General features: G+C 40.6%; 1 protein-coding gene across 1 annotated transcript; it reads left to right on the plus strand.

Annotated features, from left to right (window-relative positions):
* The first annotated feature begins 1,756 nt into the window (after positions 1-1,756).
* LOC110505092 (nucleophosmin) lies at positions 1,757-21,606 on the plus strand. Its single transcript, XM_021584059.3, has 11 exons — positions 1,757-1,851; positions 2,165-2,244; positions 3,099-3,218; positions 4,288-4,381; positions 4,519-4,610; positions 6,023-6,084; positions 6,202-6,286; positions 7,959-8,057; positions 17,164-17,274; positions 19,993-20,067; positions 21,291-21,606. The coding sequence occupies exons 1-11, from the start codon at positions 1,800-1,802 to the stop codon at positions 21,342-21,344; spliced, it is 924 nt and encodes a 307-aa protein (XP_021439734.3). The 5' UTR covers positions 1,757-1,799; the 3' UTR covers positions 21,345-21,606.
* Positions 21,607-26,471: the final 4,865 nt, after the last annotated feature.

Consider the following 26,471-nt stretch of genomic DNA (forward strand, 5'->3'; position numbering starts at 1 on the left):
TCCAGTTTCGTAAAGTGTATTGAAAGCAAAAAACTACATGGTCAGTTGTGATTTTGGATCCATTTGCAGAATAAAAGGCCTATATAAAAAACTTGTTTTGGATACCATACCAGCATTCACCCAACCTCTTTAGCTGCCTTTGTGTAAATGAAACCTGTTAATAGACAAACACATAAACATGTGGTTCACACTGAGAGAAGTATCGAAGACCTCGTTTAATTTTCGAATTTGTTCCAACACTCAATCTGCTGAGCGTGTGACGAAACCCCAAACCTTATGTTACGGTTTAGTTTCTTTGTCCTCTGCCTCAACCCTCAATGGGATCCGGCATCTTTAGTAGAATGTATGAATTGAAAATACTTACGAATGACTGACAAATGTTTTGCATTGAAGATTTGCTTCGGTGGGAAGAAGTCAACACACAGCAAAGATAAACCAATCCGTAGGTCTCACAGGAGATTGGATCTTTATTGTTTTCTTTTCAACCGATATAATTTGTGAAACATGTTTTAGGCTTTTACTTTGTCCTGAACTAAAGTATTAAGAATAGGATCACAATAATATTAAATCCAAATGGATTTATGTTTATCAAACTAAATGGATTTATTCAAGTTTTACAAGTCGGGGCTCTCCTGAAGGTATATGTAGCTATCTACTAAGGGCATGTGTACAGTGAGCATGTTGTCACCAACCCAGAGAAATAAGTAGCATTAGTTTTCAGTGTTTTTTTTTTTTAACACACAAAGACAAGCTAGCCTACTGTATCATATGATATTTTACGTAAAATGGAATCTGACATGTGGGATGGAGGAGTCACCTTGAGGTAGTGACAGTAGTTTTTGTGGCATCAGTCCAGAGTTACCTGATCGTGCTGACACAAGTACTCTTATGATTCAGAGGGCGCCTGGAAGAAAAACTGTTGATTGAGTGCAGGGGCCATGTATCACCTGTATAAAGGGCTCTTGAGACAAGCCAGAGCAGACTTTGCTGCACAAACAAGACTTCAAACCACATGCATGAAAAGCCGCCATTCCTTGATACGGGTCAGTCACCTTAATGACTGCTCTGTTCGTATGTAGTCTTAGCAAAATACTTGAACCGGCATAAGGTTGCAACACTAATTATCACCATCACCATCACTTTTCAAAGAGAAGGACAGCTGACAAACCAACAATAACATTTCATTGATGTAGAAGAAACAAAAATGTCAAATCCTTAATAGGAATGAAGAATACATTAATGTGAACCCTTAAAAGTGGTCCTGTTCTTTTGACCCACAGCAACACGTTACATTAAGTTAGTCTTGTTCCTAGTAGTGACATTATTATTTTTACACAACAACACTGAATGTTGTAGATAGTATTTTTTATTTTTTTTGCTTAGCAATGGCGTTGAGTGATTTCTGTAATTAGAGAAATATGCACAGGTCCTTAATGCAAACACTACTTCATTACTGTGCAATAACAGAAGTAGTAATGCTATTGTAGTAGATAGTGTTACAACACAAGTATAAACGCAATTGTATGTCATGTAAAGTGTTTACACACCATTACAAAACAGCAGCATCATACTACAGTAATGTTCCAATCTCTGCAAGTATCACACATACAGACTTATTTTTAAGTTATTTGCAATGACTCCATCTAGCGGACGCAAACCAAAGTGTATGTTTCCCCCTTTTGTCCCACCCCAGCCTTTGATTCGATTGGACGTTTTCCACTACTACCTTTTCAGCTATCCCATTGGCTTACTGAATGTCACTTGCTTTTACGGAACAGAACAATAACATTCAGGGGAAAATGGCTGACGATAGCATTCCAGATATAACCAGATTTCAAATGTATTTATTTGGTGAGCACGTCTGCACTGCCAAGTTTAATTTTAGTGAACTGTTAGTAATAACAGACGTGAGTCTTTCGTTGTGTAGCTAGCTATAGCTGTCCCAAACACACCATATGTATCTAGCTAGTTCAATTTAAGCTAGGTAACAGTAATGCGCTTCTCGCGCCAATTCAACAAACCGCTCTTGGTTTGCGTTTTAGCAAGCTAAGAGGCTAACTACATGAATTTGTTGTCAATGATAATGTTATATTTCCGTTTTCAATTGTAGTACGCCAACAGCTATTTGCTTTGAGTTTGCTAACCCATGTGTTGTCAACTTAAGGTTGTACACTCAAATCGGACAGAAAGGAGTTCAAAGTTGAGGAGGACGATGATGCGGATCATCAGCTGTCACTCAAAGCAGTAAGATCATCACTATGCCAATTCTGAGCCCGAGCTTGTGTTAGACGAGAGCAGCATTTCCCAAACTCGGTGCACGTTTTTGCCCTAGCACTACACAGCTGATTCAAATGATCAATGCTTAATGGTTAGTTGATTATTTGAATCAGCTGTGTAGTGCTGGGACAAAAAAAAGACGAGTTTGAGGAACCCTGGACTAGAGAATATCATAACACTGTACTTGGCCAAAGGTTAGTTATTTAGTTAAAAAAATAAAATAAAAATGTCCTGACAAACGATGCATGCATTAAAAAGGTCCATCGGGATTAGGTCTTGACAACTGACACGTTTCAATTAAACTACACTGTGAGAGTTTCTCTAATTGGAATGTTTTTATATATTCTTCATCGATTCCTTTTATTTGTACACTTTCTGCAGTATATTTATCTTTGCACCTGTGCAAAATGTGCACCTCTTAGAGAAGAATGTAAGACATACATTGCATATGCATACATTGCATGTACCAAGTTCACCTTTGTCAATATTATAAATGTCAGAAAACGTGACTAATAATACAATGAATACAATATCTAGTCATAGTTCTTTGATGTGTATTTAAAGGAATACCATTTTAATCAACAATGTGTTTTCTTATACTTAGCTAACCTTTTCCTACCATTGCAAATGACTCAGTCCCTGTCCTCAAAATGGATATCATCATAGTAATGTTCTTTCAGTCACTCTCCCTTTTTGCCACCAAGCAGAGGTGATAGTTGACAGAGAAATGTGGGAGACTGTAGGTTGCTGGCGTGTTCCAACGTGGTCGAAACATACAGTATCATATCTGTGAAACAGCTGTGTGTGTGTTGGTGTTGCAGGTGTGCCTGGGTGCTGAGGCAGAGGATAAGTTTCATACGGTGGAGATCGAGGGCGTCACATACGACGGAAAGACCACCAAAATTCCACTGGCTGTGCTGAAGCCGTCTGTGCTGCCCTCTGTGAGTGTTTTAGAATGATGAATCGCCATAGTTCTGTGCTGTTACTTACCTGAAGCTTCTTTTAACCCTGTCCGTTATTCCACTTTTATAATAGTGAAAAGCACTCAACTCCATTACCGTGCAATTACTAAGCAATTACTAAAATAACGTGTTGTTACTGTAGTAATTACAGTGTTACTACGACATAGGTCTACAAAGATGCTACAGGTATGTTTGGCCATGATACAAGCCACAACACTGCTGGATGCAATGAACCACACAACCCGTTTCCAGTGTATTTCACATGATTTTGCACACACTACATTGGTGGCTCTAGAGACAGCTACTTACGCTTGTTAATGACTCTGAAGCAGACCATGAGTGGCTATGTCTCCATTATGTCAGACTTGTTGCTCCTAAAGTAATCCAGTTTCCACCTATTAAATGGAAAATATGACTGCTGCCCTGATCCAGAGAACACTGTCACCATTGCTTGATCTTTGGGGATTTAGGCTGGGTATCAGTATAAGCAATTTTGTGACAACTGCTGATGTAAAAAGGGCTTTACAAAATACATTTGATTGATTGTCTCTGTTTATGACCTCCATTGTTTAAACATGCTTGGCTTGTTGCCTTCTGCATAGCTCGGGCCAATGTTACAAGCTAGTGTGTATTTTGGTTCTGGTTCAGGGCTTGAAAACACTAGCTATGAGTGGATAATTATGTTATTTATGGAAGTTATAACTACCTGAACACTTTTACAGTAGTTATTCTAACACATACATCTGTGTTTTGTTTGGTTGCTATCGCAACCAGAACAATGGCCTGGCAGTTTGGAATTCACATTCACAACTGTCTGGCAGCACCCACTTCTTTAATATTTATCAAGCAGATACATCTGAATAGATGTTTTGATAAGATCATGTAGTAATAGATCATTTGATAAGACACCTTTGCTTGCAGGTGTGTGGGATCCTCCCTCCCTTCCTCAAGTTGAATGTACATTCTGTAATAAATGTAGTTTGTGACGTTGAACATCTATGGATTTTTTGTTGAATCGACTTCCTTATTTTATTCCTAATTTTGGCAGATGAGTTTAGGAGGGTTTGGGATCACCCCTCCAGTAACCTTCCGCCTCCAGTCTGGCTGTGGACCAGTGTACATCAGTGGACAGCATTTTATCAGTGAGTGACTTCATTTGCACTCTACTGATTTAGTTGTTTCTATACTCTCTTTGGGCTAGATATAAGGTGACATTTTTGACAGTACAAGACAGCAGCAGCAGCATTGAGATTAGGTGTAACCTAATCTCAATTTGTAGATGTGAAGGACTCTGATGACGAAGAAGAGGAAAACAGCTCGTCACCTGTGAAGAGGCCGTCAAGCTTGACCTCAGGGAAGCGTCCAGCTCCGGTATGTTCCTCCTGCTGTTTACTTAGCTCATTATTGGATTGGATTCAACTGCATGCATTTAGGTCCAAAATGATTGGCACCCTTGATAAAGCCAAAACAGACTCAAAAATAAATAATACAAATACTGATCTATACAAATACTGTATTCTTAAAAATAACAATTGGAAATTATGTTATTTTATTCTAATTCTCTGAGAAAGACAACAAATAATAATAAATAAAAAAATATATAGGGGTCAAATTTATTGGCACCCTTGTTTTCAATACCTTTCACTACTTCACATTGCGAGGATAATGTCACTGAGGCTTTTTGTCAAATGTTTTATGAGAACATGGAGAACATATTGGGAAAAACCGTAGAGCATTCCTCCACACAGAATCTTTCCAGATCCTTGATCAAGTTCATGATGCCGTTAACCTTAACAAGGGCCCCAGGACCATTGGAGCAAAATAGCCCCTTAACATCAAAGATCCACCACCATATTTTACAGTAGGTATGGGGTTCTTTTCTGCATATGCATCGTTCTTTCAATGCCAAATCCACCAATGATCTGCGTGGTCAAAGAGCTTTATTTTCATGTTATCTGACCATAGCAACGGTTCTAATCCAAGTGTCAATGCCATTTAGCAAACTCCAGACATTTACATCAAATCAATAAACTTTTTCGCATACACATGTTTAGCAGATGTTATTGTGGGTGTCGAGAAATGCTTGTGTTCCTATCTAACAATACACAACAATACACACAAATCTAAAAGTAAAACAATGGAATTAAGACATTTAATAAATATTAGGACGAGCAATGTCTGAGTCCGGAGTATAAATATATACAGTATATATGTGATGGGATGTATAGACATTATGGACAGTGCGGATAGGATATATAGTATATCAGTGTTCCATGATTAAAGTGACCAGTGTTCCATGCCTGTGTACGTTGGGCAGCAGTCTCTATTGTGCAGGGATAAGTAACCGGGTGGTAGCCGGCTAGTGACAGTGACTAAGTTCAGGGCAGGGTACTGGGTGGAGGCTGGCTATTGATCCAACTATGTTCTCCAATCTCAAAAAACATGTTAGAAAAAGGCTCAGTGCCGGTATCCTCGCAAGGTGAGGCATTGAAAGGTATAGAAAACAGGGGTGCCGGTCATTTTGAATACTATCTTTTTGAGAGAAAAAATATTACTTTTTGAACCAAATCTCTTTCACTGAGCAATTGTATAAAAAAATATAATTTCCCAATTTTTTGGAACGTACAATAATAGCTCAGTATTTGTATTCTTTATTTTGTAGTCTTTTTTTGCTAATCTTTATCAAGGGTGCCAATCATTTTTGTCCTGACTACATACTGTACCATATTCCTCAGCATATTCCTTTACTACCAAAAGTTAGAAAATATTGTATCCCTTTGCAGAAGAAACTGAAAATGGAGTCAAATGATGATGATGATTGCGATGAAGATGACGACGATGATGAGTATGAATCTTCTTTTTTTGTATTTTAGGTTTGTTGGTGTGTGTCTTGCGTCATGTATCTTTGTTGGACTACCATTAGATAACGTGACATACATTTTCGTGTTCTATTCTTTTGTAGTGATGATGACAACGACGATGATAGTGATGAAGATGAGAGTGACGTGAAAGTACAGAAGGTCCCAGTCAAACCAACCATAAAGAAAGTAAGCCCTTTTATTCTGTTCTACTAAAAACATGACACTGGGCATAGATTATGTATCTTATGTGTCCACTAGGTGTCATGCTATACAAGGACTTGTCCATGTAGCAGAGCATGCCAATAGACCACGTTCACATTGGCAGCCCATTTCTGATATTCTTCCCACTAAATTGGTCTTAAACCAATCACATCAGGTCTTTTCATATCAGATCTTTTTCAGGGCTGATCCGATTGGTCAAAAGACAAATTAGTGGGAGGGGGGGGAAACATTTGAATTGGGCTGCCTGTCTAAACACAGCCTTAGATCCAAAAAGTACTAATATGTTGATATTTTGCAGACGAGAGCGACTTACAGTAGTGAGAGCATACATTTTTTTGCCGGTCCCCCATGGGAAACAAACCCACAACCCTGGTGTTGTAAGCGCCATGCTCTACCAACTGAGCCACACGGGACCATCTTAGAAAGTTAGGATTGTGACATATTGTAGGCATATTATATTTGATATATTTTTTGTTGTTGTCTAACATCATGTCTTATTTGTGTAGTACATATCAGTGTCAAATACAATTTTGTAAATGTTTCATAGTTATTGTATGTTCTGTAAACTAGCTCTTTCATTTCTGCACCCGTTGACCTGCGGCCATTTTGCTCGAGACGGAGCGGAGGAAACTTTTTCATCTTGTTCCCTCTTGTACCCATCTGTTTTTTCGAGACTAAAGCACAGGGTCTGCCGGGTATAATGATGGGATTTCTCCTCTGTAATCTACCTGAGCACTCTACCAGCACTGTGCAGAGTGAGACACATACTATCGCAGTAAAGACAACTCGACAAACACAGCCTACAAGTCTAGGCATTGGGAGTTCCTATTTCCTCCACCCCCCCCACCCCCTCTCCTCGATAAGGCACCCAGAACTCCATGTCCTGTCCCTCAGTCCTCCCACCTTTCTCTTTCGTTGCTCTGTTTATCCTCTCTTTCTGTCTGATACCCCCTTCTCTTGTTCAACAGTCCGTCATTGCACCTGGCCTTTGTCTTTGAACAGTGTGCGTGTTCGCGTGTGCCTGTGTGTGTGTGTATCATTGTGTGCGTGTGTCTGTTTGTGATTTTAAAGGCAGCGTCCAAGTCTTAACTGTGCCAGACCGCGAGAGATCAAAGCAGGGCAGATGCACATACCTGCGACATGAGCACTGATTCTAGCCCCAGAGCCAGACGACAGCTGAGCATTTCGGTCACCTGTTGATTTATTCTGCTACACACACAGCTCCTCTCGTTCATTCATTATTTATTTGTATTTTCTTCTACTTCCTCTTCTTTTCTTTGCTCTCTGTCTCTTTGTCATGCTCATACTGTATTATAGTGATGAGCAGTGGCAGCATGGATATTAATAAGCTTCCTGGGTTGAAACACAGAGGACAGAGAGCATACTAATTGCCGTCCTTTACTCCCCAACGACCTCCTTTACTGATCTGACTGAAGTAGCGTACAGACAGACGGACAGTGAGATAAATGCTGTTCAAACTGAAAAGTATTAAAAGTGCTATGGTCTATTTTGACAAAAGCAACACTTTTTTTGCAGTGTCAACATGTCCTCCCAAATGAAACGATTACTGTAATTGGATTTTCGATTGTGTATAGTGCTTCCCGCATCTCTCCCAACTAATGGTGTTGTCTCTCAGAGCCCGGAGCCTTTGGGGCAGAAGCCTAAAAGTGTGACATTGGCACAGAATGGCTCACCAGGGAATCAAGGGGGACCATTGGCTAAACCTCAAACCAAGGTAGGTAAACTTTTATACCTGTTTAGGCCTCTTTAGGCCATGAAGCCAGAGTAATTACGCACATCCAAAAGAAGCACTGTTGGCTGCTCCCAAAAGTGGTATTTTCATTTGCCAGATAAATTGTAGAGTTTTCAATCTATGGGAAAAGGTAATGTGATTCCAAAATAGTCCTAGAGCTGAGGAGGCAATGAGAGTTTCCAAGGAGTTGTTTGTGGTTAGGCAATCCCAAAGCAGACAGTTTAAGGGGGCATTTGTGGTCTGGGCTTCAAAACAAACTCCTGGAAAACACATGTTCTCTGCCAGCTAGTTTAGAAAGAAGATTCTTAAGGTCGGCATTATGCTGCTGAACATGAAAAATTGCAGACATCTTTCGCCATATAGGAGTTGTGATGTGTAGCGAACAGACGCATCAGCTGTTTCCTTCCATGAAATTGTTCATGCGGGACAATGTAGAAAATCCTGCGTGCTCTAGAGACATTTCTGTTGCCAGTCTTGTCACAAGAGACGAGATTACATTTTTAAATGTAAATAAAGCTTATTAAAACCTGTACATTTTCATAGTAGTTACATTTGAATGTTCATGTCAAGACAAATATTTATAAGACTTGTCTTCTTATAAGACCACTGTCCCAGAGGTACTTGCCAGACTCTCAGCAAGCTGCTTGGAATCAAAGCACAGCAAAGAATGTGATGAATCCAAGTAGCAATTAGCTCTAGACTGGTACTTCATTTCTCAGGTGGAATGTCTTGGACGACAGCCTTACAAACCCAAGGATTGAACTCTCTCTGTGTTAAACAAACACATCTGACCCCTGAACACGTTTCCCAGGACGGGGTTTAAGACCACGACCCCTCGGCCTGACCTACCGTTTTGGGTTGAAGACCACTTTGATGCTAAAATGTCCCTCCCCCCACCTCCCACCTTTGCAACCTTCTCATTTTCCACCCGTCCTTAAGAATGCCCTAATCAGCCCCCACCCCCGTAGCCCCCCAAATGACTCCAGCTTGATTTTAAACATTACCAGTGACCTGTCATTTCTCTCTTGTATTGTTATAACATATGCTACTTTGATGAGCATTAATCAAGAAATAAATAACCATGTGAGAATCTCTTATTTCGTTTTTTCAAAACTTCATAGCAGTGTCTCAAAAAGTCAAAATGTCCTTTTCTCTCAAACAATATGTAAGGTAAAATGCCTAAAACACTTCCTGTCATGACAAGAAATGATCAAAATCCTCCTAGAACATTGTTTCGGACAGAAAACTGTACCCTTTGTCTGTGATGTCAGACGCTAATGCACAATGAGGTGAGACTTGCTATGCTAATCACCCGGGGCATTGCGTAGCCCTCAGGGAAGCGTGCGGTGTGTGGTAGAGCGCGCTGGCTAATCTATTTAATTCTGTAATGGCCGCTGTTCAGCACGTTACGACAGCCGTTGTTAAAGTGCTAGCGTGGATTAACCAACAGGCTAACCTCTGAAACCTGCCAGTTTAACTCCCCAGTCCCACCCTACCTAATCCTAACCCCGACCCCCCACCCCCCCCAGCCCTCAGCCACCCCTCCCTCCCTCTCTCCCGCTCAAACAGCCTCCTCACACCCCTCGCTTCCTGTACACACCTTCTCCCAATTGCTCTCATTACGGGTGTTTGATGCCTGGAGCAGCAGGCAGGTTGCTCCCAGATGCCCCTGAGGTTGGAGGAAGCAGGCGTTTTCTTAGTGCAGGTGACTGGTCATTAGGGTAGCTCGTCAGATCCTTTGCCAGTGCCTCTCACCATATTTCTAAACTCTTTGCCCCATCATCTACTGTTTTTGGTGGAGCGAAGTGGGTCGATATGACTGCCGTTCAAGTTTGTCGGTCTGAATTTTGTAGTCGGTAGTGTCTTAGTACTTTTTGATTGATGGAAGTGGAAGCAGGCTGCCTGTTCTGTGGTGATGCCTCCGAGCATGCGCCACGGTCGTAAAGCTGTAAGATGCTTTGCCTGGGATCCTCCTTGGAAGACATAAATCTTCACTATTGGCAAATGTTTTATTTTATGTTTTCACAAAAACAATTATCACAGTGCAGTTAGCACAAAACCTATAATATTATGTGTTATAGCCTAACTAGACAATAGGCAATAAAGGCCTGGGGAAAGTTGTGTAAAGTTAGCTGGCAAGTGAGGCTGAACATCTCCGCTGTTTTGGTGCCCTGGCTATCACTCTGTGAACAGCATGAAGCGAACCCATGCACATGCACCCATACTGTGTGTGACTGTGTGAGAGTGTCAAGTGTTGCATCTCACTCATCTCATCAGTATCCTATCCTATTCATTGATTGTAGGCCCTGCTTTACTGAAATTGCGAGACATTACAAGCCAAGAAATTGCGAGATATACAGTTGAATTCGGAAGAGTCATTAAAAGTTGTTTTTCAACCACTCCACACATTTCTTGTTAACAAACTATAGTTTTGGCAAGTCGGTTAGGACTTCTACTTTGTGCATATTACAAGTAATTGTTACAACAATTGTTTAGAGACAGATTATTTAACTTATAATTCACTGTATCACAGTTCCAGTGGGTCAGAAGTTTACATACACTAATTTGACTGTGCCTTTAAACAGCTTGGAAAATTCCAGAAAATGATGTCATGGCTTTAGAAGCTTCTGATAGGCTAATTGACATAATTTGAGTCAATTGGAGGTGTACCTGTGGATGTATTTCAAGGCCTACCTTCAAGCTCAGTGCCTCTTTGCTTGACATCATGGGAAAATCAAAATAAATCAGCCAAGACCTCAGAAAAAAATTGTAGACCTCCACAAGTCTGGTTCATCCTTGGGAGCAATTTCCAAATGTCTAAAGGTACCATGTTCATCTGTACAAACAATAGTATGCAAGTATAAACACCATGGGACTACGCAGCTGTCATACCGCTCAGGAAGGAGATGCGTTCTGTCTCCTAGAAATGAACGTACTTTGGTGCGAAAAGTGCAAATGTCCTCAGAAATGTCCTCTGGTCTGATGAAACAAAAATAGAACTGTTTGGCCATAATGACCATTGTTATGTTTGGAGGAAAAAAGGGGAGGCTTGCAAGCCGAAGAACACCATCCCAACCGTGAAGCACGGGGGTGGCAGCATCATGTTGTGGGGGGTGCTTTACTGCAGGAGGGACTGGTGCACTTCACAAAATCAGTCAGGAAGCTGAAGCTTGGTCGCAAATGGGTTTCTTAATTGACAATGACCCAAAGCGTATTTCCAAAGTTGTGGCAAATGGCTTAAGGACAACAAAGTCAAGGTATTGGAGTGGCCATCACAAAACCCTGACCTCAATCCCATAGAAAATTTGTAGGCAGAACTGAAAAAGTGCATGCGAGCAAGGAGGCCTACAAACCTGACTCACTTACACCAGCTCTGTCAGGAGGAATGGGCCAAAGTTCACCCAACTTATTGTGGGAAGCTTGTGGAAGGCTACCCGAAATGTTTGAACATTTTACTAGGATTAAATGTCAGGAATTGTGAAAAACTGAGTTTAAATGTATTTGGCTAAGGTGTATGTAAACGTCTGACTTCAACTGTAGCATTCCATTGCGAGATACAGCTTTTGATTGCCTATAAACTGTTACAGACCTATATCCATCCTGCCCTGCCTTTCTAAAATCTTTGAAAGCCAAGTTAACAAACAGATCACCGACCATTTTGAATCCCACCGTACCTTTTCCACTATGCAATCTGGTTTCCGAGTTGGTCATGGGTGCACCTCAGCCACGCTCAAGGTCCTAAACGATATCATAACCACCATCGTTAAAAGACAGTATTGTGCAGCCGTCTTCATCGACCTGGCCAAGGCTTTCGACTGTCAATCACCACATTCTTATCGGCAGACTCAATAGCCTTGGTTTCTCAAATGACTGCCTCGCCTGGTTCACCAGCTACTTCTCAGATAGAGTTCAGTGTGTCAAATCCTGTTGTCCGGACATCTGGCAGTCTCTATGTAGCCTCCAACTGCTTTTTAATGCTAGTAAAACTAAATGCATGCTCTTCAACCGATTGTTGCCCACACCCGCCCGACTAGCATCACTACTCTGGACGGTTCTGACTTAGAATATGTGGACAACTACAAATACCTAGGTGTCTGGTTAGACTGTAAACTCTCCTTCTAGAATAGTTATTCTATTTTCATGATTACTACACCAAAGTGTGTTGCTCTAAATTGCAATTGCAACATTTGGAGGAAAGGCAGAAACGTATGAGTCAGAACCGTGCACTAGGCCTATCTTTTTTATTTCGTTTTTATTTTATTTGTATTTCACCTTTATTTAACCAGGTAGGCCAGTTGAGAACAAGTTCTCATTTACAAGAGGGTGTCTTGTCCTGTTTCTGAAATCGGCTTTCATCCCAGTCACCAGCAGCAGAGCATTTGCGTTGGTGCATGTCTGACATCAATGTGTGCGCAATTACAATGATAATTTAATGTGTAATGGTGTAATGGAATGTTTTGCCTTGTGGTAGGTTTTGTGGGTTTTGACACTCTTATGTAGGTGTCATAACCAGCCATAAAATAACTACCATGGTAGGTTTTGTGGGTTTTTACACTCCTATGGAGGTATCATAACCAGCTATAAAATAATGTCACAACAGGTCTAAATATATGTGTCATGACAGTGTTATGACCATATGATAACAGGTTATGACAAGTTATGTCTGCTGTTATGACATGATTATGATTGTGTCATAGCGTGTTATGACGCTGGGTGTCAAGAACAGTGTTACCAAGTAAACAATAAAAATGGACGTTACACACGGCATATCACATTTAACAAACTAAACATTGAAATGCAGTCAAGGAATCAATTATTTTTGAGTCGACTCTCAATCACTACTTCATCGTCGTTAACAGTTGGAAAAATGGCAGGGAAAGGCAAGCAACCGCAGTGAAGTCCTGTATGACAATACTTTGAGAAGTTAAATGAGAAGGAAATGCTAACTTTGTGAGGGGGAATTGAGGTATAGTAATGGTAGTACAGGTGCAATGTTTAACAATCTGAAAGGGACGCACCATGAGACCCAAACCGTTGCTGAATTCACATGGAATTTTAAGATTAAAAAAAAAATGTTTTTACTGAAAATCAAAGAAAACAAATCATGTGTTGTTTGAACATTGTCCATTTCACACATCCCCTAATGTGCACCTGTGTCTTGCCTACCCGATCACGATTGTTTTTATCCCATCGCAAATTTGCCACATTTTTCAATGGTTCTGCATTGTTCTATTTTAATTAAGTTGAGCTCTATTGTTTTATCAATAAAAACAGGACTTTTTTTGTCCTGGTCTTGAGAGTGGAAGTTTCTCAGCGAAATGTATTTTGTCTCCTTACCTGGCCCCAAAGCCCTCCTACAAGACACCAAAGGAACAATTACTACCTCAGACAGTCTGACTTAGCCGGCAGAAGTGTCATCATGACCATGTATTTGTAGCGAAGACGAGCGAATCGGAGACGAGCGATTACATCAAATGATAGTGTGCAAGTGATTAAGTCACATGTCCCGTGGCATCTGTAATAAGTGTCTGGCGCAGATTAAACAGCTTGCTCTGCTCTGTCTGTTTATCAGCTGTTTCAGTTCCACAGCTGTCCTTTGGAAGTGGAGAGCCGCCCCCCAAATAATAAATACGCCGGCCATTTCTTGGCCAGGAGCCAGTGGCATGTGGGTTTTTTCAAGTCGAAGGTGTGAGGGTGTGTGTGCATGTGTGTGTGTGCGTTTTTCCATCTGTGCGATGGAGGCCAAAAAAAGTGGTTCCTTTGTCCATCCCACAATCAAGATATCTGGTCTGTTATTATTTTGGGTAATGATCAGTTTACACAACTTTTAATATGTTCCAAATACAATGGAACGCATCTACTTTCAATATGTTTCAAATGCAATGGTTTGAATTAGCGACATGCCTATTATATTCTCACTGTCCGGGTCCACACGCTTGTTGTGGACGCACACCGCCTGATGTTTCCGTGGTGATTCTGAGTGACATGCCATTTGAATGTGCCAACTTTGAATATACTATCCTCATTTGCTCCCATCACCTCTTTAGCGTAGATTCTGCTATCTTTACATCAGTTATTGTATGCTGATATTTAACATTCAAAATAGCAAAGATTGTCTAAAAACCTTTTGACGTCACGTCGAAACACTAATACGCACAATCGGAGAGTTAATATGATACTTTTCATAAATTTATTTTTGACAGGCGGCTTTGGATTGCGTGCGGGTCATTATTTTCACTGTACTATGGTGCTGGTACGGGTAAAAAAAAATAAGGCAAGTGTCAAGTGTTCGCTATGAGGAAAAATATCACTCCTTGGTCATAAAAAACAGAATGCTTTCTTATTGTTAGTTCCTCAGTCGCATGACAGAAAGTCTCTCCAAGAAGGTCCCTCTCCCCTAGTTTTAACACAGCTCCGTCCATCAATGAAACCCTGCAATCACAGTGGATTCCAGCCGGGCCTGCATGTAGCAACAGGCTCCCTGCTTGTATAACGCGAAGCCACGGTGTATGGCGTGTCAAATTGTATCACACTCACACACTCCTAATTGATGACTTCTGGGGCCTTGTCCGCCCAGCTCTGGACACACCTGTAGCCCTGTTAACGCCATGTTCGCAGAGGACTCTCTGAGGCTCACACACACTGTATGCATGCCTGCATGCACACACACACACACACACACGCACAGACAAACAAACAAAGGGCCTCTTTGTGTTGTAAAGGAAAACAATGACGATGGGACTCAAACGTTGTCAGTTTACATAACTGCTATGAGGGGGAAAAGTCTCTCACCACTATATAGAGCCTCTGGGTTCGTAATATTACTCAATATTACTTATCAAAGTGTTCGTTGGTAGCTTGGTAGCTTTTCATTCTTAGCCGTAGCGCAAAACGTTTAGGGAAATGTGAGCAAGCGGCCGCTGCGTTTCCCATTGTAGAATGACCCCTTTCACAGTGTCAGTCTAGGGGAGTTAACTAATATTTTAGTTTTTCTCTGTTGCTCTGTTGCTCAACGCTAAAGTCTGGGTTTGCCCTCTTCTGCTTGGAAGCAATAAAAGGATAATTTTTACATATTTGTCAAAAGGTGCTGTAATTAGGGTAGAATTTGGTGTCCGTTTGCTTTAATCCCCTTCCAGCTGGCTGCTCAAGCTGTCCCTAATGGGGGAACCTCTCTCAGTCACACTAAATCGGTCAGGATAGGGGCTGTAGCCAGCATACTAAGCACAGGCTGGTCTTGGGCTCACAAGGCCAGTTCACTAGCTACCACCAATCGCATTGTTATGGAACAGTTGAAAATGGGCGAATGGCATAGATGCCCCTCACAAATACATTGATTGGATGTACATGAAGTGTTTTGGCCAGTAGAGAATTATTTTCTTATGTTGTCATGGTGGGAAGAGGAACACACTAAAGACCTACAGTACCAGTCAAAGGTTTGGACACACCTACTCATTCAAGGATTTTTCTTTATTTTTTATATTTTCTACATTGTAGAATAATGAAAGACATCAAAACTATTTAATAACTAATATGGAATCATGTTGTAACCAAAAGAGTCAAAATATATTTTAGATTTTAGATTCTTCAAATAGCCACCCTTTGCCTTGATGACAGCTTTGCACACTCTTGGCATTCTCTCAACCATCATCACCTGTAATGCTTTCCAACAGTCTTGAAGGAGTTCCCCATGCACATGTTGGCTGCTTTTCCTTCACTCTGTGGTCCAACTCATCCCAAACCATCTCAATTGGTTTGAGGCCAAGTGATTGTTGATGCCAGGTAATCTGATGCAACACTCCATCACACTCCTTCTTGGTCAAATAGCCCTTTCACATCCTGGTGGTGTGTTGGGTCATTGTCCTGTTGAAAAACAAATGATAGTCCCACTAAGCGCAAACCAGATGGGATGGCATAGCGCTGAATAATGCTGTGGTAGCCATGCTGGTAAGTGTGCCTTGAATTCAAAATAAATCACATACAGTGTCACCAGCAAAGCACCCACACACCATCACACCTCCTCCGCCATGCTTTACGGTGGGAACTACTCATGCAGAGATCATCCGTTCACCTACTCTGCATCTCACAAAGACACGACGGTTGGACTCATCAGACCAAAGGACAGATTTACACCGGTCTAATGTCCATGGCTCGTGTTTCTTGGCCCAAGCAAGTCTCTTCTTATTATTGGTGTCCTTTAGTCGTGGTTTCTTTGCAGCAAATCGACCATGAAGGCCTTATTCACGCAGTCTCCTCTGAACATTTGATGTTGAGATGTGTCTATTACTTGAACCCTGTGAAGCATTTATTTGGGCTGCAATTTCTGAGGCTGGTAACTAATGAACTTATCCTCTGCAGTAGATGTAACTCTGGGTCTTCCTTTCCTGTGGCGGTCCTCATGATAGCTAGTTTCATCATAGCGCTTGATGGTTTTTGCGACTGCACTTGGAAGAAACTTTCAAAGTTCTTGAGATTTTCCAGATTGATTGACCTTGTCTTAAAGTAATGATGGACTGTCATTTCTCTGCTTATTTGAGCTGTTCTTGCCATAATATGGACTTGGTATTTTACGAAATAGGGCTATCTTCTGTATACCACCCCTACCTTTTCACAACACAACTGATTGACTCAAACGCATTAAGGAAGAAATTCCACAAATTAACAAGCCACACCTGTTAATTGAAATGCATTCCAGGTGACTACCTCATGAAGCTGGTTGAGAGAATGCCAAGAATGTGCAAAGCTGTCATCAAGGGAAAGGGTGGCTACTTTGAAGAATTTTAAATATATTTTGATTTGTTTAAAACTTTTTGGCTTACTACATGATTCCATGTGTTATTTCATAGTTTTGATGTCTTCACCGTTATACAACCATTATACAATCCATACAATGGAGAAAATAGTAAAAATACAGAAAAACCCTTTAATGAGTAGGTGTGTTCAAACTTTTGACTGGTACTGTATGTAGCCTACGTAGAAACAAGTGAATATTGACACCAATCTAAGCCTAAGTTTCAACTTTTCAGTTACGCTAGTTAAGTTACGGGAACAAGCACACCTTTGAATGATGTTGATCTTGTTTGACTTGCAGACACCAGTGGGAGGAAAAGACAAGAGTCAGAAGGAAAAGTCTGGAGCTGGCCCATCCAATGTTCTCACCGTGCCTGAAATCAAGAGCAAGCTAGCGTCGTTAGCCAAAGAGGTAACACGTTCATTTTAGGGTTATGCGGTATAATGTATTTTACTATAGACCGGTATTGATGCACGGACTGGTTTGGGTTTTTTACCTTACCTTCTATAACTGTATTTCAATGTTTGGTTTGTTAAATGTAAAACATCACTCTGTTTGTATAGTTTATTCCTCTACTTGAATTGTCTTTCTCTCTCTCTCTCAACAACCCCCCCTCCCCCACCCCCACCCCCACCCCAAGTGACCTCGACCACAAGGTCACTTGGCGACCGTTCACTCTTCAGTGTGCATGGTCAATGCAACAATATGTTGATGACAACAATGCTGCTTTCTACTTTTCTTCTTAACCCTATCAGTCCCGAGACCCCAGGAAACATCTGCTTTTCATTTTTCTGACATTCATTTATCTACATGTCCAGCCATTATATTTAGCCTCACAATGAAGTGTTTTACCATTTTCTTTTCAGGACAACCAGGGCTACAGGTAGAACACAAAACAATTTGACATAAATGTCAATAAAAAAATAAGGTCAGCCAAAGCATAAACCCGATAAAAAGGAATGTATATGAATGTTGTAAGTACAGAATAGTATTTATTTTTTATTACTTTTTTTGCTCACTGGGAAGTTAATATCCAACGAGTCAGTGACAACTGTGTGGAGTTTGTGAAAGTAACTATGTGAGCTTATTACAGTATTATAGACCCTGGCCTTCTAATGACTCTTGTGTGTCTTGTGAGCGAAACAGAGCAAAACATTTGTGGGTTCGTGACAGTCTCAGCTTTTCATAAATAGTTTTTAATAGTTTGTAGCTCAAACCATTCGGACTCTACAGACGTTTTTGTACAAAAGTCCCAGCTCAGGCCCCTTCGGGGTTCACCCGTGTCTCACAAACACCGCTCTAGCTCAGCCCCCGTTAATCACACAGACAAATTTTTGGTATCTATTGATGCAAAAGAAATCGACGAATACAATGGTACAACTCGGAAGTCTTTAGCTCAAACACACTATGTTTAAAAGGGGTTAGTAGTCCAAAACGTGCCAGCCATACGGTGGGCCTCATTGAGTTAATATAAATCTGTTTTATATAAAGAGTTTTATATATTTACACTATTAGTTTGTGTATCTTACTGTCTACAAACCGCCAGTTTGTCTTTTCTGAGCAGGTTGTGGCTAAAATAAATTGTGCTAATGCTAATCGCTAGTTAGCTGGCTAGCTAGCTAACTAATAAATGTACTCAGAGCAAACGTAGCTCGCTAATGCAGCCTAATACCAGTGCTGGAGTAGGCGTAAATTAGCATGTTGTTTGTGCAACAGTATCTTCTAAAATCAGAGAACTATGTTAGGGTCATGCACAACTCATAAAGTCAATTTAGAATGTATTATTGAAAAACAAAAATGTGAAAAATACGGTGGCTTGCGAAAGTATTCACCCCCCTTGGTATTTTTCCTATTTTCACCCCCCTTGGCATTACAACCTGGAATGAAAATATTTTTTATCAAATGATATCGTTTTATCATTTGATTTACACAACATGCCTACCGCTTTGAAAATGCTAAATATGTTTTATTGTGAAACAAACAAGAAATAAGACAAACGTCCGTGGGATGTTCAAAGTTTGGGATATTTTTTTAGAACCCAACCCTGATCTGTACTTCTCCACAACTTTGTCCCTGTCCTGTTTGGAGAGCTCCTTGGTCTTCATGGTGCCGCTTGCTTGGTGGTGCCCCTTGCTTAGTGGTGTTTCAGACTCTGGGGCCTTTCAGAACAGGTGTATATTTACTGAGATCATGTGACAGATCATGTGACACTTATATTGCACACAGGTGGACTTTATTGAACTAATTATGAGACTTCTGAAGGTAATAGGTTGCAACAGATCTTATTTAGGAGCTTCATAGCAAAGGGGGTGAGTACATATGCACGCACCACTTTTCCGTTTTTTTATTTTATGAAACAAGTCATTTTTTAAATTTCACCTCACCAATTTGGACTATTTTGTGTATTTCCATGACATGAAATCCAAATAAAAATCCATTTAAATTACAGGTTGTAATGCAACAAAATAGGAAAAATGCCAAGGGGGATGAATACTTTTGCAAGGCACTGTATTGTGATATCATATTTTGGTCTTATCGACCAGCCATAAGTCATTTTCATGCTTCACAGTTAAAGCTTAGAGCGCCAAGTCTTTAGCAAAAGTCCACAGGTTATCTTGTGGTGTTCTCTCCCTCTGCATGCTTCCATACATAACATGCCATAAACGCCAAAGTCTGCTTGGCATCAAGGTGTTCTCTGAAGATAATTCACATTGATGTCTTGTTTTTCCCACTGATTCCATTCAAAAAGGGCTGCAGCGAAGCCTCAGTGGAACACATGAAACACATCCTCCATAGTTGTGTGGGAATAACCTCTGACCTCGCCAATTGCCACCAGGCCTGAGGTGGGGGGTGACTGACCACTGGCGCACACACAGCCATTACATCATATAGAGGGATTAGCTTCTCTCTTCCTCTTCCTCTCTTACAGTAACCTCTTCCAACTGTATTAGCAGAATCAGCTGTACAAGGCCCACCTCATATTTGCCTCGTGAATAAAAACAGAATTGTAGGTTATAGATGTTATTACACTGTAATAATGTTGTTTTTCCCTCTAGTGTGATTAAGCATTAGTTTGATTAAATGTCTCACCCAGATTAAAAACATATTTACTGGCTCTTTTCCAATCAGGGAAAACCTCTTCCGAAGACCGAGGCGAAGTTTGAAAATTTTGCCAAAAGTTCTTTAAGGATGTCAGATAAAAAAGTAAGTATTCTTGTTGCCTTGATAGTGAAAGCATCTGCTGTAGCATCAGCATTGTAGTATGTATGTAGTTATTATAGACTATTGACATGAATTGCTGAATAAATAATCTGAAACATTGAAATGTATAACACACAGTTTTGTTGTAAAGTGTGTGCAGTGAAATATGTTCATCTTGGGTCCGCGCTCTCTTTTTGGGATGGAATGGGAGTAGACCTGCCAAGGCAAAGTCTTCCCCATTGATTTAATGTCGTAGTTCTCTCACAAGTGTGTCTTTTGTAGCCCTAATTAAGGGACTTGAGGTTTGTGAATGGTACCAGACTCTGTCATGTTCAAGGTCTCTGACCAACTGAAGGAATATTCCTCTAGATGAATCTAGGGCTACTGTACGTAATGCAGTAATGCAGGGACTTTATGTACACTGAAGATTATTTTTACTCATGTCGATGCAGCACCCTAGCAGTATTTTACTTGGAGTATTTAAGTAAAGAGTCCTTTTATCTTGACCACATGGGGCCAAGATGGTGATGACACTGCATTCACTAATCACCATTTTATTCCAGTTTAGTTTCTGGGAAACTATTACAACTGGAATTGGAATGTTTTTGTCAAACAAGAACAAGCCCTCTTAAATGGTTGGGTGTGTGCTTGACTTGAGAGTGTGTGTGTGTGCACGCGTGCTTTTGCGGTTGTATTTGCAAATGTGAACATTCAAATGTGTGCGTGTGCGTGTGTGTGTGTGTGTGCGTGCGCAAGAGTGTGTGTGCACTAGGATGGGTCAGGTCACAGACCAGGCTGTCTTTTTATTGATGAGGAATCCTTTGAGATGAATCCAACAGCCTGACATATTAAGGCCTCCATTAAGAACATGCTGTCATCATCGGCAGTTGTTGTGCAGGTGAAAAGTCTTTAGACTGCAAGGTGCGGTCAGGGGAGGCTTGATTCCAATGTGTAGAAAACATCTGTGGAAGTGATTTGGTTCCGAAGCCAAAGACTCTGGGATGTGTCAGACTCGAGCACCTAGTCATTCTTTCTGGTATGTACTATTGCCCCCCACCTAACCCCTTGTACCCCTACATGCTGTCTCAATTCATTGTTCCCCAGGCATGGCAAGGCAAGGCGCACAAAATACATTCTTTAGTAAAAAATCATAGCTCTCTGCTATGCAGCATGTAATTTGCATGCATTATAATTAGTTTCTCTCTATCTCTCTCTGTCTCATACAGGTGGTTAAAGACCTCTGGAACTTTGTACAAACATTGAAAACAGAGAAGAAATAAGTCATTGCATTTCTTACAGTTATGTTTTTCTCCTCTATGCTTTCCCCAAGAACATTGAAGCTCTAATGTTTTAACCCATTACTAAGAGCATCAGGGAATACATGTGTAACAATGCCCCGCCCCCCCCCGCTAAAGAAATGGTGTTAGCCTACTGTTGGTGTCCATCGGGGAGCCACAGGCCTTTGCACTGTGTGGATGTTTTGCAAACTGTTTCATATGTTCAATCAAGTCCCTGCTTATTAAAGGAATAGTTCATACATGATTTTCGAATTACTAACTGTTGTTATTATTTAGTCATTTTCACCAGCATCTGGTTAGCTCAGAATGTTAGTATTCTTAGCATGTCCATTGGCATCAATTGTGGCAATGCTAGAATAAACGTTCCAAAATTACCATATCACTCCAGAGATGATCATTAGTAATTAAGGGAATGATTTCATTACCGTCGCTTTGTAATAATAACTGGGTTGCTCGACGAAAGCCTAGGTAATTGGGAAATGATGTGTTTTTATCATGTACTTTGTTAACTGTACCTTTAATGATGACATTGTTATTTGTAAATAGTCCGTACAATTTAATGCGCCGTAATGGCAGCTTCAAAATACTGTAGATTGGTTATCGAAACAAACTCCTCTGGTTCTGGCTTGTGTATTTTTGTTTTTAATGTTGGTTTTAACATTGCTCTCTAATTTTGCATTGAGTTTTGTTTTCTTTACACTTTTGTATACTGTAACACATTATGGGGGAGAATGGCAAATGTTTATTGAAGAGATTGCATCACTCATTGAGCTAAACTATCAATGAACCACGCTCCATTGACCACAATTGGATTTAGGGTCTTAGCCAATTGAAGCTTACATTACAGTTAAAGAAAGATTTTTAAGCTTGGAGACAATTGAGACATGGATTGTGTATGTGTGCCATTCAGAGCATGGATGTAGCAGGTGACAAGAGCTCCAATTGGCTAAGATATACAGTTGAAGTCGGAAGTTTACATACACCTTAGCCAAATACATTTAAACTCCGTTTTTCACAATTCCTGACATTTAATCCAAGTAGAAATTCCCTGTCTTAGGTCAGTTAGGATCACCACTTTATTTTAAGAATGTGAAATTTCAGAATAATAGTAGAGAGAATGATTCATTTCAGCTTTTATTTATTTCATCACATTCCCAGTGGGGCAGAAGTTTACATACACTCAATTAGTATTTGGTAGCATTGCCTTTAAATTGTTTAACTTGGGTCAAACGTTTCAGGTAGCCTCACAAGCTTCCCACAATAAGTTGGGGGAATTTTGGCCTATTCCTCCTGACAGAGCTGGTGTAACGGAGTCAGGTTTGTAGGCCTCCTTGCTCGCACACGCTTTTTCAGTTCTGCCCACAAATTTTCTGTAGGGTTGAGGTCAGGGCTTTGTGGTGGCCACTCCAGTACCTTGACTTTGTTGTCCTTAAGCCATTTTGCCACAACTTTGGAAGTATGCTTTGAGTCATTGTCCATTTGGAAGACCCATTTGCGACCAAGCTTTAACTTCCTGGCTGATGTCTTGAGATGTTGCTTCAATATATCCACATAACTTTCCGTCCTCATGATGCCATCTATTTTGTGCAGTGCACCAGTCCCTCCTGCAGCAAAGCACCCCCACAACATGATGCTGCCACCGATTTGCTTCATGGTTGGAATGGTGTTATTCGGCTTGCAAGCCTCCCTCTTTTTCCTCCAAACATAACGATGGTCATTATGGCCAAACAGTTCTATTTTTGTTTCATCAGACCAGAGGACAGTTCTTCAAAAAGTATGATCTTTGTTCCCATGTGCAGTTTCAAACCGTAGTCTGGCTTTTTTATGGCAGTTTTGGAGCAGTGGCTTCTTCCTTGCTGAGCAGCCTTTCAGGTTATGTCAGAATATGACTCGTTTTACTGTGGATATTGATACTTTTGTGCCAGTTTCCTCCAGGATCTTCGCAAGGTACTTTGCTGTTGTTCTGGGATTGATTTATACTTTTCGCACCAAAGTACGTTCATCTCTAGGAGACAGAACGCGTCTCCTTCCTGAGCGGAATGACGGCTGTGTGGTCCCATGGTGTTTATACTTGCGTACTATTGTTTGTACAGATGAACGTAGTACCTTCAGGCGTTTGGAAATTGCTCCCAAGGATGAACCAGACTTGTGGAGGTCTACAAATTCTTTTCTTAGGTCTTGGCTGATTTCTTTTGATTTTCCCATGATGTCAACCAAAGAGGCACTGAGTTTGAAGGTAGGCCTTGAAATACATCCACAGGTACACCTCCAATTGACTCAAATGATGTCAATTAGCCTGTCAGAAGCTTCTAAAGCCATGACATCATTTTCTGGAATTTTCCAAGCTGTCTAAAGGCACAGCCAACTTAGTGTATGTAAGCTCCTGACCCACTGGAATTGTGAATTATAAGTGAAATAATCTGTAAACAATTGTTGGAAAAATGACTTGTGTCATGCACAAAGTAGATGACCTAACCGACTTGCTAAAACTATAGTTTGTTAACAAGAAATTTGTGGAGTGGTTGAAAAACAAGTTTTAATGACTCCAACCTAAGTGTATGTAAACTTCCCAACTTCAACTGCCTCTATTCGCCTATGTAGATATTCCATACAAAATCTGCCGTTTCCGGCTACAATAGTCATTTACAACATTAACAATGTCTACACAGTATTTCTGATCAATTTTATGTTATTTTAATGGACAAAAAAAAATGTTTTTCTTCCAAAAACAAGGACACACACTACCGTTCACTTAGGGGTTCACTTGGGATCACTTAGAAATGTCCTTGTTTTTGAAATAATTTTTTTTTAAATGTCCATTAAAATAACATCAAATTGATCAGAAATACGGTGTAGACATTGTTAATGTTGTAAATTACTATTGTAGCTGGAAACGGCAGATTTTATATGGAATATCTACATAGGCGTACAGAGGCCCATTATCAGAAACCATCAATCCTGTGTTCTAATGGCACGTTGTGTTAGCAAGAGGACCAGTACATTAGAGTGTCTAGTTTGAGAAACAGACACCTCACAAGTCCTCAACTGGCAGCTTCATTAAATAGTACCCGTAAAACACCAGTCTCAACGTCAACAGTGAAGGGGCGACTCCGGGATGCTGGCCTTCTAGGCAGAGTTGCAAAGAAAAAGCCATATCTCAGACTGGCCAATAAAAGGAAAAGATTAAGATTGGCAAAAGAACATAGACACTGGATAGAGGAACTCTGCCTAGAAGGCCAGCATCCCGGAGTCGCCTCTTCACTGTTGACGTTGAGACTGGTGTTTTGCGGGTACTTTTTAATGAAGCTGCCAGTTGAGGACTTGTGAGGTGCCTGTTTCTCAAACTAGACACTCTAATGTACTTGTCCTCTTGCTCAGTTGTGCAACGGGGCCTCCCACTCCTCTTTCTATTCTGGTTAGGGCCAGTTTGCACTGTTCTGTGAAGGGAGTAGTACACCGTGTTGTATGAGATCTTCAGTTTCTTGGCAATTTCTTGCATGGAATATCCTTAATTTCTCAGAACAAGAATAGACTGATGAATTTCGGAAGAAAGTTATTTTTTTCTGGCCATTTTGAGCCTGTTATCAAACCCACAAATGCTGATACTCAACTAGCCCAAAGAAGGCCAGTTCTTTAAAAAAATATATTTTACCTCTATTTAACTAGGCAAGTCAATTAAGAACAAATTCTTATTTTCAATGATGGCCTAGGAACAGTGGGTTAACTGCCTGTTCAGGGGCAGAACAACAGATTTGTACCTTGTCAGCTCAGGGGTTTGAACTTGCAACCTTCTGGTTACTAGTCCAACGCTCTAACCATTGGGCTACCCTGCTCAACAGTTTTCAGCTGTGCTAACATAATAGCAAAAGGGTTTTCTAATGATCAATTAGCCTTTTAAAATGATAAACCTGGATTAGCTAACACAAGTGCCATTGTAACACAGGAGTGATGGTTGTTGATAATGGGCCTCTGTACGCCTGTGTAGATATTCCATAAAAAATCAGCCGTTTCTAGCTACAATAGTAATTTACAACATTAACAATGTCTACACTATATTTCTGATCAATTTTATGTTATTGTACAAATGTTATGTTATTGTACAAAACATTAAGAACACCTTCCTAATAGAACAGCCTCAATTTGTCGGGGCATGTACTCAACAAGGTGTCAAAAGCGTTCCACTGGGATGCTGGCCTATGTTGACTCCAATGCTTCCCACATTTGTGTGAAGTTGGCTGGATGTCCTTTGGCAGGGGGACAATTTGTGATACACACGGGAAACTATTGAGTGAAAAACCCAGCAGCGTTGCAGTTCTTGGCACATGGTCAGTCTCTGTCATGGAAAGAGCAGGTGTTCTTAATGTTTTGTACACCCGTTTTACAGTTGCATGGCGGGAATGTCGACTGGAGGAAGGAAGGCAGGCATTGGGCAAGTTCAAAAGACTACTTGTAATTTCATCTGATATTTCAAATATTCTTGATACGTATGACGCATGACGGTTCATAGTGAGGGGTTGTTTATTTATGCCTTGTTGAGATCAACATATCCGTTCATTTTTTTGTCTGTTCTTTCTCCCTTTTATCAGAAAAAACGAAACCTAGCCCTGAGGCATTTGTAAAACAGCTTCACTTTTAGTAGTGTAATCAGATAACCGTCAACACCTGGCTCTCACACTGGTTCCTTTCACTAAATAAATGCTGTAGTCTAGTAGTTTAATGACTTATGTTAGGTGACATTATGATGGATCCTAATTGAAGGGTGGATTGCTTTCTAATTGATGTAAGTTGCAAAGCTGAATGCACACTACATTGCATCATTCAAGTAAAGCTAATACATCATGCTTCATGTTTGACTACTTCACATTACATAGAATATATTACCCTTTTAGCCATGGGTAATGTATAATGCTGGGATCACACCAACTCTGGCAACAGCGGGAAGCACAGTCTTTTCAAAAGGAGAAGTCTGGCTCTGCAGGGACAAGGTTACATTGCCGTTGCCTCATCAGAAGCTGATTTAAAAATGGCATTGTTTACACAGAAATATGACATTTATGGGCCACTTATCTAGATTAGAGAACAAACTCAAAAAGTGCGCTCACCTGAGAC

The sequence above is a fragment of the Oncorhynchus mykiss genome, chromosome 25, assembly GCF_057628025.1.
Source record: "Oncorhynchus mykiss isolate SJ-2025 chromosome 25, ASM5762802v1, whole genome shotgun sequence".
NCBI lineage: Eukaryota > Metazoa > Chordata > Actinopteri > Salmoniformes > Salmonidae > Oncorhynchus > Oncorhynchus mykiss.